The sequence below is a fragment of the Grus americana genome, chromosome 14, assembly GCF_028858705.1.
Source record: "Grus americana isolate bGruAme1 chromosome 14, bGruAme1.mat, whole genome shotgun sequence".
NCBI lineage: Eukaryota > Metazoa > Chordata > Aves > Gruiformes > Gruidae > Grus > Grus americana.
Genome location: NC_072865.1, coordinates 3,968,850 through 3,989,316, shown reverse-complemented (window position 1 = coordinate 3,989,316; position 20,467 = coordinate 3,968,850). Strand labels below are relative to the sequence as shown.

General features: G+C 37.4%; 1 protein-coding gene across 11 annotated transcripts in view; it reads left to right on the top strand.

Moving 5' to 3' along the window:
• LOC129212673 (core histone macro-H2A.1) overlaps positions 1–20,467 on the top strand; it is a 47,087-nt gene that overhangs the window by 7,413 nt on the left and 19,207 nt on the right. For 6 of the 11 annotated variants that reach the window (XR_008579258.1, XM_054841599.1, XM_054841597.1 and 3 more), the window contains exons 2-5: positions 980–1,180; positions 14,752–14,858; positions 16,352–16,549; positions 19,116–19,226. Coding sequence is in view for 10 of the 11 variants with exons in the window: in XM_054841599.1 (XP_054697574.1) it covers positions 1,009–1,180; positions 14,752–14,858; positions 16,352–16,549; positions 19,116–19,226 (588 nt within the window). In the remaining variant the exon portion in view is untranslated. Of the gene's footprint in view, positions 1–979; positions 1,181–14,751; positions 14,859–15,737; positions 15,819–16,351; positions 16,550–19,115; positions 19,227–20,467 lie in introns of those variants that run through there. The other 5 variants (XM_054841600.1, XM_054841598.1, XM_054841605.1 and 2 more) reach the window with 2 other exon arrangements.

Below are 20,467 nucleotides of genomic sequence, written 5' to 3'. Positions count from 1 at the left end.
CCTCGGAGTTAATGTCAAAATCCAGTGCATTGCCTAAACCTTCAAAGATACCTTGAAAGCCTGCAAACCCTCTGCCTCTTTGGATTTGTCAGCTTCTATTCACAGCCTGAGCAGAAATCAAAGAGAGAAAAAAGTATGTTTGACAGCTGTATCAGCAGTAGGTTTCTTCACCGAGATAAACTGATATACAGTTGCCAGATATCTGCTGGGTGTTTAGACCACTGGTATGTTACAGAATGGTGGCAGATTGAAGTTCATCAGATTCCTAGAGGCATATTGAAGCAGTACAGTCTTCGACGTGGAGATAGCTGGTTTGTGGTATGTTCAAATCTCCAGGGGTTCATTTCAAATCTTTCTTAAAATAGAACATTTAGTGTACAGGAGATGTATTTTGCCATGCATAGGCCTTTGTTCTGTAAATTCACACATGCTTGAAAATCTAGTTCTTTAAGGAAGGTGAATACTCTTTATGAAACCTGTAGTGGATGAAGTTTTTCCTAGTTAGGAACATGGTTATTCGTGAATGTAACAGTCCTACTACAGTTGTTCAAATGCCCAATTGAGAGTTTTTCTTAGAGAGCAGAGGGTTGTGTCAGTCTCCTTGCGGAAAGCATCCTCTGCTTTAATGCAGAAGCTCTCTTTTACATTAGGTAATTCTCACACTTCACTCCATTAATGGTACCGGGTTTAGTCTGTTAGGAATTGCAGAAAAGTAGTTCCAAAGCAGATTGAAATAATTCTCTGGCTTCTATATTAACTGTATAAAATTATGCCAAGATTACAATGGCAAGTAAACATTCTGGGTAAAATTATTTTAGGTTTTTGTTATATATACACTCTAAAAAGGCAACTTGTCTGTATGTTTTATGTGCAAAATACTGATCTGTCTTGAAATTCGGTATGTGGTATTACAGCATCAGTCCTTATTGATAACCTTTTGTCATCTTTTTTTTTTTTCTTTTTTCTTCCTAATATACAGAGTGCTGTTCCAGACCCAGTACAGACAAAATGTCCAGCAGGGGTGGAAAGAAGAAGTCAACCAAGACTTCCCGCTCCGCAAAGGCTGGGGTCATATTCCCTGTTGGAAGAATGCTACGTTACATTAAGAAAGGTCACCCGAAGTACAGAATTGGTGTTGGTGCTCCTGTGTACATGGCTGCTGTACTGGAATATCTGACTGGTAGGTTTTGCTGAACAATGTGAAATAACAGCAGAGAAAGTAATAATACAAATTGGATTTTCATAGAAAAAAAGCCAACAAACCAACCCGAAAAAGATCCTCTGATTTATAGATGACTAAAAAAGTTATAGCTGAAATAGGTGCTGCGCTGATCAGACATCTAAGCCAAAATCAAGGTACCCCCACCCCTGCCTTGCAGCTTTGATGGCTTTTGTGCATTGCAGCACTGGATTTGCTTTGACCTGTTGTAAACAGTCTTCTTCCATGTAGGCAGTTAGAAGGATTCCTATAAACATCAGTGCGTATGGACTGGGCCTACAGCGTTGCAGTCCGGCCTGCTCCAATTTTGTGCCTGATGGCTTTGTTTGGGTTATAATTGTCTGTTATGCATATACATTCCTTTTAAATAGAGAGCTTCTCGGTGTTTACACAGGGCTGAGCTTGTTTACAGTGTTGTTTAAACATTTTTGTTCAATTTACAGATTATTTTTGAGACTACATATGCTGTTTGCTATTTGTTTGGTTGAGTCTGTGTATAAATGCACACTCAGTTCATCTGCCCCAGATCAACATAGCTTATTTGTTTACTTTTGTAGTCCTTTCTCTGTTCCTCTCATCGCATCAGAATGAGAACACCTTAAATAACTATCTCATCTTTACAGTACCTTCTTGGAGGAAGAAAGTATTATCCTCCATTTAGAAAGAAACTTCAAAGGAAGAAAATGCTTTACCCAAAGACACAACTAGACATGGAAGTAAAAACCTTTACATAGCAGTTCTCTCAAACGAGACTTAAAACGTTGCAAGTTTACCCCACAAACAACATTACAAAAGTAAATGGAAGATTAACCCCAACTGTAATAGCATCAACATATGGGCTTTTCACAATATTGGTTTGCTTAAAATGAATTAAAAAAAATGGATAAGAGTAAACCACCAGTTCAGTCACTTTCGTGTGGCCAGATTGACTTACAAGCATATACCTGTAGGCTAGGGATCTAGCAGAAAGTGTAAGTACTAGATGGATTAGTGTTTGGAGACAGATTCTATTAGCATGATTAAGGAAAAGCTTGAATTGGAGCTCATTTCTCATAGCAGCGTTTCTTTTTACTGTTCGTCTGCTTATGTCAGTGTTCTGGTTGCAGCAGATAGAAGTGTTTCAAGGCACAGTAGACTTTAAGCTATAAGGGTGCACTGAGTCTCTGAGGAAGAGATACGCTTCTTTCTTTCTTTCACTTAAGCATAAAGTAGCAAAGTGTGTGATTTAACTTTGCTGGGAGTATTTAAAACCAATGTGACCTGACTCTTCAGGCGATTTAGAGTTACACCTTATAATGGGTATCAACATTGAAGAACAGAAAAAGGCTGACTTTTTTTTTTCTGTAAAGTTTGTTCCTCCCTTAAAGGTGAAGATTGGTAACATTAAGAATAATTAATAGAGTGCTTGTTTTCTGTAAAGTATTCATATCACATTATTGAATCTTCTCAGCCATCAAATATCCTTTTTTTTCCTCACTTATTCATAGTTTTTATTTGGCCTTTTTCTTTAAAAAGAATGCTTTTAAACTTCATAGATGGCCTTAAAAAATTAACATTTCCTTCAGCTAGGTTCCTGCTTACAGCAATAACAACTCAAATAAAATGCTTCTTAGGGTGAAGGGTGTTTTGACCGCTGCTCTTCTAAAGAAACAGAACAATACAGGTGAGCTTAAGGCACTGCTAATGAGCAGCACATGTTATTGGTTAACTGTTTGATATAAAGTGTTTACTGAGGCAGTGATGGTTTAGGCAGCTAAGAATAGGCTGGGGAAATAAAGGTGTTTCTTTAACTGCTGTGCATCCTGGGAAACTGAGAGGATTAAAAAAATATATTCACACATTGCTTCTGTAGGAAAAAGAAAAAAGGGTGAGGAGAAGGAGAGCTAAGGGGAAAACTACCTTCTTTTTTTTCTCCCTTTAAATATTTTCAAGCTGGGTTGGGTTTTTTCTTTTTCCTCTTCTCTGAGGGCTTGGTAGATAGTCCTAGTGTCCTGTATCTCAGGGTTTTCTTTCATCCTTATACATAGATGCATCTTAAAAGCACAGATATTTTTTTCTTTCCTTACTGAGTTAGTAATAGTTTTATGTTTGATGACTGTTTCACTCTGTGGAGTTTTTTTCCCCCCTTCTCTTTCTATAAGTTTTTCATACTCTATATAGTGTAATTTTTTACCCTTTAATGTTCAGTATGTTTTCTGAACTTCAGGTCATTCATCTTTTTCAGTATAATTTAGAAACATTCCCTTGAAATGGGATGTTTGGAGATTTTTGGTTTGCAGTCTTTTTACCTCTTGGCAGTTATTACTTCACAAAACCAGAGAAATCCTGACTTTTCTCCAGGAGAGTTTTTAAAGATGCTCATGTCAGCACATGATCTGAGACTAAATCAAAGCATTTCAACCATTTCAAAATAAAAGTAAGAACGTGACATAATAGGAAGGAGACCGTGTGAAGTGGCGTGCTAATAAATTGGCTAAATCAAAAAAGCAATCCTGTGCATCCAGGAAGGAGAGGAAAAATGTAAAATATCAAAAGCAGTTGTAGGAAAGAAGAACTTCAGAAAAGACTCAGAGGGGAAATGACAGAGACGTGACCTAATAGAAAGGAACCTGCTAAGGTTTGAAAACTAGTTCATGTGTGTGCAGAATATGGCACTGACTTTAATCATTTAGAAGATGAGGTGCTAAATTTTGCTGGTCTTTGATAAAGTTTAACTCTGATGTAAATCTGAAATTAGCCTGTAATGTGCTCAGATCTGGGATTTTGGTTTGGTTCAGTTTGAGATTTGAACTTCCGTAATGCTTCCAGCTGTTCAGGCTTGGAGTTCTGTTCTGGATCCATCTATAGTTATGACTTTATCTGCTTTGTACTTTGAAGGTAACTTACTGTTACTGTGTATGTACCGCTGCTCATCAGAAAGTAATATGTATATTTTTAATATATATCTATAGTTTCTTGTAGTGTATGGGCCCATTTGTAATTTAAGCCCTTCTTCAGTCTGTGCCTGACAAAGCGCTTTTTCAAACTACATTTAAGGTTGTTCTCATACTTACGTATTCGCATGTTTATACACAGTACAGCCCCACTAGCAGGAACACGCATTGGTTTAGCACACAGGAATTAGTCTGGCTGCTTCAATTGCTGTGAACTAAAAACTGTGCATCTTTGCTGTGCTGCTTTTCAGTCTCCTGGCTTCTGACAACTTCTTCTACAGGGGCTGGCTGGAGTACATCTTCCCTGTGTGGTCTGTTATAGTAACTTTAAAAACAAAAATAAAACTGGTATTAGATTTACAATTTGTCTTCTGGTCTTCAGCTAATAAAGTGTGTTTCCTTATCTTACATTTCATTATACTTGACATATAAACAGGTTGCACAGCAAGTATTCTCCTTCTCTTACTTATTTGCTAAAGGTTCTTGTTACCTACAAGTAATATTACAAAGTAATTCTCCATCAGCACACCCAGTGTATGCAGTTTGGTTTCTTAAGTATACCACCTGCTTATTCTTTCCTGCTTTTCTTCTAGGCAAATGATGTGTAATGTCCACTGTAAATAGTATGCAAGTGTGGGTGAATGTGCAGAAAGTACCTTTGAGTTTTACCTATACTGAAGCAAGTGGATATACTTCCTTTCTTTACTCTGGAAGAATAGTGTGGATGCTGAAGAACTATAGTGCTTGGTTCTTATTTATTTTCCTTCTTTGCAGTAGCAGTTCATGCAGTGATGCCTGTCTTGCAGGGAATAGTCAGAATATTTGTTAATAGTCAGTTAATATTTGTTAATTTGTTCTGCTTATGCTGCAGAACTAATTTTAAGCATTATCAACCACTTTAAGCTGGCAAGAAGTTCAGTGTTAGTAATTCCTTTTGTCTTCTTTCCTTATTGTGGCACATGTTTCAGAATGGTTCATTACCTATTTATCATCCCTAATGTGTGCTTCAGAAAACTGCAATCCAATCCTTATTTTCTCTGCAAAGTAGTGCATCAGTATCAGTTTATGTTAAGAAAAAAAAAAAAACAAATACTAGGTCAGTCAAGAGGATGGCCACACACTTCATTTGAGCATTGCAGGCAGTCAGGTGAAGTTGTATGATTTGTATTTGACAGAACTGGTCCAGCCAGACATGGAATCAGATGTGTTCCCTTCAGATGTATAGCTTGTACAAGTTATAATGTAGTCCAAACTTTCTTACTAACTGAAAAAGATACTCCTTTGCCCTTAAAAACCCAGAAATCTCGTGAGCATATTTAAAGGCAGCAAGAACCAGGCCTGCAAGTGATTTCTGCTCCCCCTGCCCCCTATAGTCTTCTCTACACTGTAAATAATTTTCAATTGCCAAAATGTCATAGCAAATGGGGAGAAGGAGATGTTTATAAAACAGCAGGAGAACAGGAATACAGAAGAAATGAGACTTCAATTTATATTTGTTCTGTACATACTGAAGTAAGGTAGGAGAAAATGTTAAATGTCTGTTTTCTCCATTAGATTTTTTTTTTCTCAACTGGATTTCTATTGCCCATTGTGTACTGTTGATCATGTATTTTGTTAAAAGGTAAAATGAGCACCTCGTGAATCCCATGGTTAGAATTGCATCTGAGGCATTCTGGTGCTTACCTGAGTTTTTGTTTTCAGGCTTTCTGATGTCACCAGAATCCCTTAATGGAGGTTCACGTGCTGGAGCTCAGTTCGTTGCATTTTCATCTTGATTAATTTTCGATGTGGAAAACTTTCTTAAGCCAGCTGCTGATTGGCTGCAAAATGAAAGTCCTTCCTGAATGCAGTAAGTTTAACTGCTCACTTCAGATGCTCACTTTCCGATGTGCAAGCTGATCAACTTGAACTGCTGTTCACCTCTTTGCATTCTGCTTGCTGCTGAAAATTTTTACAGGGTCACAGAGGAAAACAGTGATATGTCCTGTTTGTCAAAACAGACGTGCTGCTGAACTTCTACTTGGAAGCAGAGGGGTAGCTCAGAGGTCCACAGTTTAAAAAAAAAAAAAAAAGGCATTAGGATAAAAGCAGATTCAAGTTCCAGGCATTCTGAGACTACCATAAATAATAGTCCTTAAGGAATAATGACGTTTAGGAAGAGAATTAATTGACAGTATCTTTTTGATACCGTTGGAATGTGCATTTGCTACCAAGATACATTTCTTCTATTTAAACAGGCAGCTTTAGAAACACTAATCCATATTATGGTGTTGTGCCACAAACTGTGTCCCAAAAGAGGTTTAAAATAAATTAGGGCCTTGTAGGACCTGTGCCTTACTTGAACAAGTATGAAACTACCTCTTGAGATCTAGTGTGTCTTTTAATATGGATTAATACTGGACCTAAAATACAGCAGGGTTGTTTATGGCAATAGCCTCACAAGCAGAGACCTTTTGAAAATGTCAGCATGGCAGAGCTCCTTTGTAACATTCTTTTATGTGAGACTTGTGTCATGTTCTTAAGAGAAGTGAGATTTTCACAATTTAAAATTGCTATACTTGTAAGAAGTGCCTCTTTAGATATAAAACTTTGCATTGTTACCAACTGAATGGCCAACTTTCTTTCTGAACTTATAAATGCATGAATCGGTCTGCTTCACATGTATATAAATGAAGAGTTTTCTTTCACTGATAAGCCCTTCCTTGGCTCCAACCCATGCCTGTCTTATCTTCGAGTACCATAAACTTCATTGGATCTCCAAGTTACAAAAGCTAAGTCGATACAAAATTACTTACCTGATTAGGGTCCTAACCTGTTATCCAAGCTACACAGATCAGGTTTGATGAAAAAACATAAAAGCCAAAGCATTTTGTCATAACAAAATCCTTTACAGTGCATACTGATATGTCAATATAGACACTCCCTCCAGTAAATATGCATCAGAATTTGCATTGTGATGTATGTCATGTTGTGATAATATGCTAAATGCTGGGCTGGGTTTGGTTTTTACATCATACTCACCAAATTACTTTCTCCCTTGAAAATGTTAAATTTTAGTTATTTTAATATCCTTAGATCTAGAATTAAATACTTTTTATTCTAGTAAGTCATTACATCTATTTATTTGGCTAAGTAATGACTTCTACTAGAAATTGCTGTTCAATTTAATATAGATATCACCCTTTGCTTTGAAGAATTAAGTTTAAGTGAGGTGCAAAACAAAAATATGGCTGGTTTTGCTACGCATTTTTTTTCTACCCTTATTTTTGTCTTAACTTGTAGCTCTTGTTGAGAAGAACAAAGACTCTATAAAGCTTAAGTCTTTTCTTCTTTGGCCCTTTATTCTTGGGACTGACAGTTGCAGCAAAAAGCACTAGAAAGTAGAAAGACATCCTATTTTTCTAGACTAGTGTGCAGTATTTAGCAAGCCGTTTCTTTTCTCAGATTTTCTCAAATTTTAGAAGTTCTTACGTCAACTATTGTAAGCATGACTTTTTTCCCCTTTTCTTTTTTCCATAAGGATTATTTAAGAATGCCTGAGTTCAGATCGTGCTACGTGTTTGGTCTTCAGTCTGTTTTTTCCACAGTACATTTATTGCTGAATTTCTTCTAGGGATGAAATTCCATGTGGGTTCTTAGCTGCAGTCAGATTAAATGCTCCATCCTCAATATAAACTTCATTGGGGAAAAATAAATTTAGGGGGTGCACAGTGAAATACAATATTTTCAAAACAAACCGGAGGTACTTTTCCTCCAAATTGCAAAAATGTCTGTGATGTCTTGAGGCTTGTTGTTGCAAGATGTTATAGATACCAAAAAGGGATACCAAACCATTCTGCTGGTTTCAGAAAACAACTGGACACATTCATAGAAATAAAATTAATTGGGGGACTGAATACAAAGATGGCATTTCTAAGTTGGGAAACTACTCAGTCGCACATGGCTGAAATCAGAGGGAATGTTCTGGAAAAAATAGCATTTTAGGTTTGCCTGGTCCTTTAATCCTCCTGAGCATCTGCTCTTGGGCACTGGCTGGGGACAGGATGTCAGGCTAGATGTATTTTTTGCTCTGATGAAGTTACAACTAGTCCATACATTCACCTGCTACAGAACACCCAAAGTAATAGATTTATTTTTTTTTTACATCCTTTGTTCTCAAGGCATAGATTTTTTTCCAAAAAAAGGTGTTGAACATGCTATATAGTCACTCTTATATTGCTTCTGTAAAGTAATGCGGAAAAATATTGGTAAATATTTTTCTTCTAAATAAGAAGTTGTATTTGTCTACAGATACTTGTATTTATTATGGCTTCCATTGCTATCTTGAGTCAAAAAGACTTGATGTGGGGGAAGGGCTTTGAGACAACAGCAATTTAATGAGTCATAATATTTTCAGTAATAAACACTGAGTCTCACTTCCCTCACTGTCAGAGGCAGTATCTAATAAAACCATTATCACCATCTGCCAGATCACATTGAAATGAGTACACTACAAAAATTAGACCACAGCATATACAGATTGCATCAGCTTTGGTCATTGTTTAGTAAAGTCTTTGACACTAACTTGTATATCTTGCTCCTCTTTGTAGGGGCACGGGTATGCACACCCTTGGTACATGTATCCATGTCCTCTTTTAGCCCAGGGTTTGGAGTCACTTTAGTAAATTCCAGAATTTCAGTACGAAGTCCTCTCCTTTTTCTTTTGTTAATAATGTTATTAACGTTCACTGAACTTCAGTAGGTGATTGGCATCTGCCACTTGAACTTCTTTAATGTTTGGAAATGCAGGTTCCTAACATGTGTCTCCAAAGGTCAAAGACTAAGCTAGGACCAAGTCTTAAGACATGAGTAGTCTCCTGTAGTCTGTAACAGCCAGACCAAAGTGTACATGCTGCACTTCATCAAGTAACGTCTGGCAGCAGTTATATTAATCATGTTTGAGTGCATTTCTAAAACATATGTAAACTGTTAGGAATAATGGCAAAGTGTACACCGCTAGGTAGAGGAAGCTCCACTGAAAAAGAAAAAAAGGTTCATTTGTGTTAGATCAGGATTCTTTAAGTCAGTGGAGAAGAAATAGGCTATCGCTTTTTAAATTAGTACCTGGGGTGTGACTGTTGTAATAAATAGCATTTGGGATGAAATTCGCTTTCAGGTTTCCCTGGAAAGCGTACTCACATACCTTTTACAGATCAATAGTAAACCAAGAAATTTTAAAAATTAGGAAGTTAAATAACATTGGATCTCTTACAAAAAAAATAATGGATGGTATTAAAGTGTAGAAAAGAGCTGAAAAGAAGTGTGAGTCAGATCAGAAGGCTCTAAGTGGAAGTGGCTTTTGTGGCCTGAACTTGAGTTTTATGTAAACAGCAGTCTGTCATCTGCCTCACAGAAATGCCAAACTTACAATAACTTGGCAAAGTTAACAGTTTCTCCTTTAAGGGGCCTAGTTTTGATACAGCTCAGACACTAAAGACTGAAGGGTTTAGGTTTTTTATCGCATCCTAAGAGAATGATTGCCCTGTTGAGAGTTGAGGTTTCATCAAGGCTTGTTCAAAGCAGTGAAATTTCTTGAATTGATTTTCACTGCATCAAATTTCCATGACTTTGAACCGAGGCTGAGAACTGTTTTATTGGAATGCATAAGAGGGAAAGTGTTGTTAAATGATTCTACCTTCACTCTCACAACTGCAGATTCCAGGGGGATTGGGTGGAATACATGAGAGAAGAATGCAGGAAACTCTTAACAGTCTTGGTTGATTGGGGTTGATTGGGTTAAAACCTTCCGGAATCATGTAAAATGATTCTGAAGTCAATAAAATGCTGATGGAAGGATGATTAATTTAAACTACAATAAACAGACTCCTTGTCATGTAGTTGGCTTTGTAGCAAATACATATTTTCTCAGTGGAATTGTATCAACATTCATTTTTCTTTGATTTCTGGATATTGTTCTCAATTTTCTTTTGCGGGGAGGTTTCAGAATTTTTTAGAAACCCTTGACTTGTTCCTGTTGGAACTTGTGTGTTCAGAAACTGGCCTTGTGTCAACACATCACCTGTTAGTTGTTAAGAATTTAATTTTCAAAGCGATGATTTCATCTCCCTGAAGAGAAGGTGGACAAAGGGATTCAATGCAACAGCAGTGTTTTAGCTTGAGATGTAAACCAAAAAAAACCCAAAAACCAAATCCAAAACATTTTGGGGATGAACTCAGACCAGATTGAATTGAGTGTTTACATTTAGAAAGTATTATAGCCGGGAATGCATGATAAGCTAAACGCCTTGTCATTTAGGCTTTAAAGGAGTTTTATTCAGTAATGACCAGTAATGTTTTGTTTGAAAATTAGGATGAATGAACTAGAGTGTTCTCCAGGAGTGGGAGAAGAATGCATTTGATTTTGTTTCCATCCAGGTCTGCAGTTGCTACTGTGCCTGCTTTGTTTAGGTCTAACAGCAATTTGTTTCATTTTAACCTTGTGTTGAGTTCTTGTTCCAAAATTTGCGAGTGTTGTGAAATACCAAAGCAACGGTATCGAAGGCAGAGCAGTACCACTGTGAAACAGGGAAATGCAAATAATGAAATTGGGAACTTAGTAGATGTCCAAGAGATGACCAGAGATTAGAATCTCTGCAAGTAAAGGATGAGGAACTCGCTCTGAAAACTTACTTTAGGATGAGGTTTCTGTGGAGACTTGTAACACTTTTTGGTTGTGTTTGAGTAGGAAATGCCTTGAGAACAGCTTTTCCTGTGGTCTTATCTCAGGCTTAAGTACAAAGATATACAACCTGTTTTCTTTTCTCCTTTAAAAATATTTAGCTGAACTTTTAAAAACCTCAGCAGAAAAAAGCCAATTTTGGTTCAAGTGTTGAGAACAGGCTTAGACCAGTTTTTACTACCCATATCCATCTGCCTAGTCCTAAACATTGCAGAGGATTTTTTCATTTGATATAAATGAGAACTACATTTAGGCTAATTCTTAAGAGAGAATCTCAACTTTTAGAACTCTCTTCCCACTTTAACCATTTACTTCAAAGATGACTGAAAAGAAGAAAAATGTTAATCACAACTATGTCTTTGAAATCAAATTAATGTGTTCATATTATAGTCAGACTTCTAAGGCATCCATCCCTTTCCGTGCTACATAACAGCTGTCCATACGTGAATATATCACATGCTGACATGGCAGTCCTACTTAATTTTTTCTTTTGTAATTATATACCTCTCATAGCTTTTTCACTGGATTGCTTTATATCTGCAGTTAAAGCAATACATGTTGTTTTGCCTTTTTTGTTTGAAATTAGAAGCACAGAAAAAAGCTATTTGTACAAATACAAAGTGTGTCTCTTCATATTAACCTAAGATTTCAGTATGTAGTAATTGAAAAATTACACCTTCAAAAGCTTATAATATTGAATAACTTGTATATTTTCATCATTTAAAAAACAAACAGAGATTTTTGTGTTCAGTAGTTCTGTAAAGTGTGTCTCATAGTTGCCTTTTGCCTGAGTGGTGGTGGTGTAATTATTCTCTGGGGGGGGAAATGCCTTGAGTAAATCTATGAAAGGAATGGAAGAGACATTATGCAACTTACATCCTTTTTGTGAGGCCTCATTTTTGTAAAATGTTCTTGTTTTGGTCTTCTGGCTGGATAAATACAAGCTGAGTGAATCCTGATGTCATGGAAGTTCTTAACACTTTCTTTTGCCTCAACACTTGCAAGCAAAGCTTTCTCTCTTGACCCTGTCCAGTTCCAGGAGTTGATATTTAAATGTCTATTTTTTCCCCACTGTTGGAAGGTTACCTTTAATGAAACAGAACTCTTCAGTGACTCAAACCTTTGAACTTGGTAGAATGGCACTTCCAAAGATAGGGCTGACCTAAGAATTCAGATCCAATCTCAATTTTAAATACCTTTTCCCACCTACTATTCTTTCTAGCTCCACACCTAAATCCAGAGTGATTATTCTGGAAATTTGAGTCAGCTCCCTTACAGAGAGCACTAGATTTTAATCTAATTTAAAATTAGTTTAAAACATGGATGAAACATAATTGAAATTTTTAGAATTAAAGTAGCATAAACCAGATGCAAAAGTAAAGCTGGCTGCAAACAAAATCTAGATTTTGCAAGTAGTCCGGATCCCATCCAGATCCCAAAAGTCTTAATTTCTGACATTGATAAGTGCTCTGATCTGTTGGGTTTGGATTAGGTTTGTCCCTGTCAAGGCTAAATCAAAAAATTGTTGCCTATGCTGGCTTCAGCTTGAATACCTCCTAATCTTTTATTCTTAAATAGGGGAGAGTCCCCCTTTGACCAAACTTGTGTGCACAGCTGAGTTTTGCTGTTCTCTGTGCTGTGGGTCTCTCTGCATGCAGGAGCAATGCTTGATTATTATTGGAGAGCTGAGGAGAAGGCCAGAAGAAAAATTCCACCCTCCATGCCCTCCTCCTCCTCTCTCCTTCTCCCCAAGCTCCTCTTTTGTGGTCCTCAACGCCAGTGCAAAGCGTCCTGTTCCTGAAAAGGAAGTGGGGTACCTCAACTTCCCTAAAGGACCATTAGAAAACTGTAATTTCAAAATGAGTTTCCTGTCCAAGGAAGAGGGCTTAGCACTTACAAGAACAGTTCTCCACTGTACAAGGCAGACATTTTAGTTTTATGAGGAACAAATAAAACATTCCTCAGTGCTTTACAGGCATAACACTTTCTTAGACTCTTTAGTTACCAAATGACCTGTCTGCATAGTTATGCTGATCAGATGCAGAGAATAACACGGCCCAACTGTGTAGCAGTGCCTGATGTAGTAAAGAAGCAGAGGTGGGGGAAGCAGAGGCAAACCGAAAAGTAGTCTGCTGTTTGTGGCAAGTCCTTCCCATGCTTTTCAGCCAGTAATAAAGTCCAAGATACAAAAAAAACAATTCCTGATCTAGAGCAGTGGAGATGCTGGCATTATTACAGTGACACAGAATTTTACTGAGGTCAGTGGGGATGCATGAGGTGTAACTGAGAGCGCAGCTTGGCCCGTTGGAAGGTGATGCAGGTCTTCAGTCACAACAGGCAGCTGTACGCAGTGCTGAACGCAAGCTAAACCTCATGTCTGAGCTGTGGCTTTTGAGAAGTATGTGAAAAGGATTATGCCAGCTTAATGGAGTTTTTTGGAGGTGTAGAAAGCACAGTCAGGTTGACCTTACCCTGCTAATCCTTCTTTAAAAATAAATTAAAGCAATTGTTGTCAGCATGAAATGTTGAGTTACTTTTGGGGGCTTAGACTTAATATTCTCTCTCACCCTATAATAAAGTTAATTGTGCACTTTGAAGAACACAAAAATAGTGAAAGGTTACCAGAATCCTCCATGAAGCCTAACTGTAGAACATCCAGAAGCAGCTGTAAGTTTTCCAGTAGGTGTCATAACTAGCTTATTATGGGACTTACGATGAAAAATAATTGAAGATTCATGTTAAATTCAGCCTAATGAAAAGCCATGGTCTGTGCTATATAGTATTACTTAAGATTTACTATGTGTTATGGTAAAGGCATGTGGTCATGTGAGCTTTGATTTTAGTCTTTTTAATTTCCAGATTAATGTCTTAATTCAGTTCTAGTTGCCTCTAAAGCAAGCTTATGGGAGAGCTTTCACGGTATAGTCAGCTGTTAAATGTGAAATCAATCTCATACCCTAATCTAATGTTAGATTTTAATATATTAGTGTGCCATAGATGTAAAAAAAGGCATTTTCATTTTCTTTTTTTCTTTTTTTCTCCAAACATTACCAGGTTTGGAAAATGAAATATACCAAAAGTACCAAAGTGAAACACAGTCTGTACAGAGGGAGATGAAAGATTTTGTATAACAGAGACAGAAGTAGCGTATAGTCAGATAAACATGTTATGTCATTTTTTTTAACTGTTCCCCAGACTTTATTGTAATTAATTGCATTCTTTGCCTAAGGCTTGTTGAGTTGAAGACAGATAGGTTAGCAGGTAACGCTCTAGCCTTTCACTTCATAGATCCTTGCAAGGGAGCAAGTTAATCTTTCCTAATTCCAATAAAAGCCATCATATGCACAGCTGTTAAATGTATTTTGTCAGGACTTGGAATTTCTTCTAAGGAGATAATTTACTAGGAACAAACAAATATGAGTCATCAATTACTTCTTCTGGACAGAAACTTCTTCTCAAAGAGAGAAAAAAATCATTAGGTCAGTGTAGCAGCAGAGTTTGTATTTTTAGTGTCCTAACTTGGATGTGTGCTTACATGCTTCCATAATGTTAAAAATGAGTTTGGGAGAGGGATGCTAGGAGATGAACGCACAGTAGCTTTGAGAAGAACACTGAAAAGTCTGGAATCTAGGGGAACTGCTTTAAAAGGACAAAAAATTAAATATAGTTTAGCCCACAGGACTTCAAGTGTGCATTTGCCCTTCAGTGATTAGGCATATAAAAAGAAAATCATAAATTTAGGGTTAGATGTCTATTGAGGGTATTCTACAACAGGAATGATATGATATAATTCAGATATCTTTTTGCATGGATGCTAAATAACACATTGATTTTTTCTTAATGATCACAATGTAATTAAAAGGGGCTTACTTTTTCCCCAGCGGAAATTCTTGAATTGGCTGGAAATGCAGCAAGGGACAACAAGAAAGGTCGAGTCACTCCTAGACACATCCTGTTGGCTGTAGCAAATGATGAAGAATTAAATCAGGTAAGAAAAAACTCCACTGTGTGAGGGCCAGGATTTCCTTTAGGGCTTTTTAAATTGTCTTTCCATATAGCTGAATTGTAACTCAAGACCTCTGCTTATTGAGTAGCCCACCAGGAAACAGCTCATTCACTCACTAGCACGCTGCCCGTGTAACTAACTACAGCACTCAGTTTAATTGTGTATTTCAGGACTCTTAAAATGTGTAAAAATGCAACAGAGATGTACTATGACATTTACTTGCACTATTACAGCCGCTTCTATTAGAGTGGGACATTGTCATAAACTCTACAGAGACACGAAGAAAATCTTATAGATTTTTTTTTTCTTTGTTTTTGTTTTCCCCCTTAAGCAACTTAGGGCTTGGTGGGACCTATCCTGTTCCCATTGAAGTCTGTCATTGTGACCACAGAATTAAGAGCCCCGGAGCTCTTGCTGTGTCCTTTGCAGATGCCTTTAACTTAGCCAAAAAATATTTGGCATTATTATAACAGTGTTGTGGTGTCAGCTAGAGGCACTGGCTAGGATTAATGTACCTTTGTGTGAGGTGTCTGTAAAAACACGTCTGAAAAGATACTTTTTCCAAACCTATGTATCTTGATGGGGCAGGAAAAAAAATAATATCCCCAAACCAACCTCCTTCTGGCTTTGTCTGAAATGTGATAATACTTTCCATTCATCATTCTTTTGTAAGCTTGGACCCTCACTGAGTTGTGGTTGGGGAGCAGTAAACACGAATCAGAAGGTGGGAGTACCTGAGGGACTTTGATGTCACCGTTTGTATCCTCCCAAATAGTGAATTAGTCCAAGTTAGATGTATAAAAAATGGGTTAAAGTGGTTTTAAATACAGAACATGATATATTTCACCTCTGCTTTTAAAGGCTTGAATGAACTGCACACTTTTGAATATTGATCTGCTTTTCTTCAACTACATAAAGATTTTTTTGAAGACAGACATCCAGGTATACGGATTTGTTACCCTCCATTTCAAATTTCTTTTTCTAAGAAAAAAATTCTGTATTAAAAATGCACTTTTAAGAAAATTCAGCAATTGGAACATATATTGGTTTCTCCACAGCGTGGTACCCATTGCGGTCCCGTACCGTGGACTTTGGGGTCCCATCTCTCTCACACAGGCTGCCCTGCAAAGCCCTCCTTGCTTGGGCTGGGGCTGTCCTGTTTTCTAGTAGTGGGGTAACAGTCTTCACTTCGCACAGATCTTGTGTGAGCCCAAGACATACTGACAGTGACAAGCCTATGTGCAAGAAGAGTACGTATTCCCTTTATAGTTAAAATCTAGTACGTGATTGGCTTCGTTTCATACATTTCATGTCTCTCTCCTTCAAGGATAATGTGTTGAGAAACATACAAGAACCAGTTAAAACTCAAGGCAATGTACAAAGTTTGCAGTAAATGCCATTTTCTATTTATTGGCGAGTAAATGCTGGGGTTTGTCATCTACAACACTTTTTTGTTGTTGTTGTTTTTTTATTAGCTATTGAAAGGGGTCACCATAGCCAGTGGTGGAGTGTTGCCCAATATTCACCCAGAGCTGTTGGCAAAGAAGCGGGGATCAAAAGGAAAACTGGAAGCCATCATCACTCCACCCCCAGCAAAGAAGGCAAAGTCTCCGTCACAGAAAAAAACTGTATCAAAGAAAACAGGCGGCAAGAAAGGGGCAAGGAAATCCAAGGTAGAGTAATCTGTTTATTTTAAACCCAAGCAAGCTTGTTAGTAGTAGCTATAGGGAGCATCATGTAGGGTAGACTTTCTGTTCCATGTGTTGTTAACAAGAGAGATTTCAGTAGCAGCATAAGCAAATGCTGAAGGAGGAGTGCTGCCCTCTTGTTAGTGCGGGTGCAAGTCTGAAAACCCTCAGAAATGGCACAGGCCTGCAGGACAGGCAGGCAAGCTGTAAATAGTCTATTCCTTATAAATATTCTTTGTGTGAAACAGTCGTTAGGTGGGCACAGGCAGGAGGCACCAAGAGGCGGAAGAAGAGGGTGTATGGGGGCTGTACTAGTCATGCCTTAGTGGTGAGCAAACGAGACCTTATGTAGCAACTGGAGGAGTAGCTTTGCTGTGGCTGCAGGTACTGGCATTGGGCTAGGCAGAGTCAGCTTGCTTGGACTTTGTGCAAGTATTGATGTGTGTCTGCAAGAAACAGGGAATCTGGATATTTTTTTCAAAAGTGAAGTCACACTAAAGCAGGGTTTTGCAATTGTAAATATGGAAGAAAAACAACAGCCTAAGTCACTTGTGTTGTAATAATGTCCTCAGGTCCTCAGCTGTTAGCATGTCAGAGTCCTGTTTTCAAGTGTTGGATTGTTCTGTTCTTTGTTGGGTTTTTTTAATGTTGGGGGTTTTTTGTCCCAGCTTAGTATGAGATTCCTCTTAGTTGATTTGATGAAATCCAAAGCGGTTGAAATACTCCTCCTAAAGTAGGATGCAATCCTGCTAGAGCAGATATCTGAATCTCTTGCAGCATCAGAGAAACTGTATTGTGGCTGCACAGAATTTCTTTGGCTGAGCTAAAGACCCACAAATGTCTCGTTCTGTTTTTTGTATGTTATAGATGAGATTCTTCCATGTTTAGGCTTTTATTTTTTCTTTTTTTAATTCCTAGTAATGAATTAAACTCATTCAAAACGAAGTGTGGAGGTGAGGGGAAGAACAAGAGGACCAAAATGTGATTTTTCTTATGTCAGGAAATTTTTTTAAGCTAAGGAGAACATTCCTTCATTCCTTTTTTTAGTTCAGTTTGTAGGAGTAGGGAATCTTTCTAATGTGTGCGTGTGTAACCAAGGATTTTTTTTTTGCAAAACAACTACAGTCAAGCAGTAGGTTATGAAAGCAGGGGAAAAAAAAAAGTACACGAATTTCACATGGAATGGACAGTACATCTGAAAAGCTGCCTTCCCTGTCAAACAAAGCTTCTGTAGTCAGCCTGTGTGTCTCTGGTATTGTTTATTTGGTCACTTTTCTGATTGTTTCACTTTGTTGTTGGTTTTTTTTTTTTTTTGAACACCTAGTAGCTGACATTTCAAGTGCAGTGCTTCTAATAACCATGCACTAATAATTTCCCTAAATCTGGAATTTTTTTTCCCCTACTTGATTACAAAAGCAGGAAGTCTGTTGTGGGGTTCTGTTTTTCTTCCACACAATAAACTGTATTGTCTGCTTACTATATTGGTATTTGGCTAACAGTAAACTCCTGGGGAATAGAAATAGGACCCATGAAAATCTAATTTTCAAAACATTTGTGTAAAGTAAAGCATGGTTACAGTTTCTAGAAGCACCAATATACCCTTGTATCAAAGTCGTTTTAGTTGCTCAACCACAGATTTAGTTTATATACTTTGGAAAGGGACAATAAGAGGAGAGTGGCTTGCTTGATATTCCAGGTGTGCTTTTTTAGCTTTAGCATAGGTATTGCTAAGGCACCAAATATTTATGTTAAAACATAAGTAGTAATTTTATTGAAAACATGAAATTATTTTTGGCACCAATCGAGTTTACAACCATAGCAGTCAATTCCCTATCTTCATGAAGCATCCTTTTCAAAACGTTCCTTGTTCTCATTTTTATTCAGTAAATCAATTCATTCCTGAAACCTATAATTTTTTTTCAGTAATACAGTTGAAAAAAGGAATGGTAGTTGAGGGGAACTCCCTCTCCCCCTACAGTTTTACTGCAGATGAAGGTGGTCATGTTAAACAAGACAGAGAAAATTGTTCAGCCCATTTCCTACTGCTAGGCAGGTAGAAAGTAGATGTATTCTGACACTGGCTGTTAGGATGGCCAGATTTCAAAACAGCATTTCTAAAAATAAGTTTGTGAAATCTGGGAGCACCTCCCTTCACAAATGGATAAAATTTGCACTCTGACAAGTCAGTTTTTACCTTAAAATGAATGTCTGCCCACAGATATAAATAGATACATTATCTTTTTCCACACAAACCATTAGCTCTTTATATGTTTTTCTCCAACATTTAAGACAACTGTCATCTGAATTGTGCACTGTCCCGGGCAAGAAAAGGCTTATGTAGCTATGCAGACGTTGAGCTCATTTTTCCTACTGATTCCTTCAGCTGTAATCAGTCACTTTAGTTAGACTAAAGGATAAAATCCAAATGCCAGTGTTTGTACTGGCGTTTTATAGCCTGGTAAGCATTTATGGCATGTCATATATCTTAGTGTTATTAAACGGTGTTTTTCTCTCAGTCTTGAGTTAACTAATTAACTATATTTTTTGGAAGAAGAAGCAGGGAGAAGTGAGCAAATCAGCCAGTGCTGACAGTACAACAGAGGGAACTCCTGCAGATGGTTTCACAGTCCTGTCCACCAAAAGTCTGTTTCTTGGCCAGAAGGTATGTTCCTGCATTTTTATAAATTAATACCTATTTTTCAGCACTGCTTAGGGAATACTCCCTCCCACCACCACCCTTTCTCCAAAACGTCTAGGTGCAATGCACATTTCCCCACTGAGCACTTGAGGAGGTGTATGATACTAGTTTTTGAACAAAGAAATTCTCTGAAACAACTTTTAGAACATTTTAAAAATACAAAATGAGTCTTCATATGGCTACATAATTAAATACTCAAATAGAAGGAAAGCCTGTGTGCTTGTAATCTCGCCTTACTCATAAACAGTGTAATCGTTACAGCTAAGCTTCTGCCAAAGATGAGATTATTCTAAGGATAAAATGTCTTTTTCCAATGGACAGCCCACTTCATTGCTGATGTAAATGATTTACAGGTTTTTATTAAAACCTATTTTAGACATTTGTTCATAATAGTGGTTTTATGTTTTGTTCTGCTTTGTTATTTACAAAAGTTAATGCTGTGTAATAATGAATGATGCATTTATGAAAAGCTAGAAGTCAGCGATCCTTTTTTCCCTGTGAATATGCTTTGGGACATGGGGTGGTTTACTACAAACACATATCTGCTTAAAGAGAGGATCCATTTAAAGAGACAAATCATTAAATTAATTTGGACTTTTATCTTGAAACCTGCCTTTAGTTCGTGATACAAAATTTTGTTAAGTAAAACTGCATCTTTCTTCTATCATTCAGTAATCAGATCATTGTGTTGCAAGTCATAAAAGATGAGCCATTGTCCGTTGTGGAATGTATCTCCTCTGACACATTTTTATTTCATACTGAGGTTGTTCTCCATTTATCCTTCCACAATTCGTTTGCTAATTTTAACATGCATGATAGTAACGTTATTTTTTGCAAGACTTCTGATTTTCCACATTTAATTTTACAGCTAGAGCTAGATTGCTGGTTTGGTAGGGTTTTTTGTTATTTGACTACTGCTAGGGCGGTGGTTTTGAAAATATTTTTAAAAAAAACATTTTGATGACTAAATTAGAACCCAAAATTTATAAAATACGTTACTGTTTCAAGAAAGTGAGTAACGTCAGACTTTTGGACCAGAATTTGAACTCCTTTCAGTTACCATAGGAAACCTGTAATCAGACCTAGTGACTGACCCAGCAAATCAATGAGGCTTTGCTGTTGGGCTCAGTGGAAGAGAATCATGAACTCCAGAACTGCTTTAAGCTTTGCTGAGCTAAGCCAGGGTCTGTGGTAGAGCTTTCCAG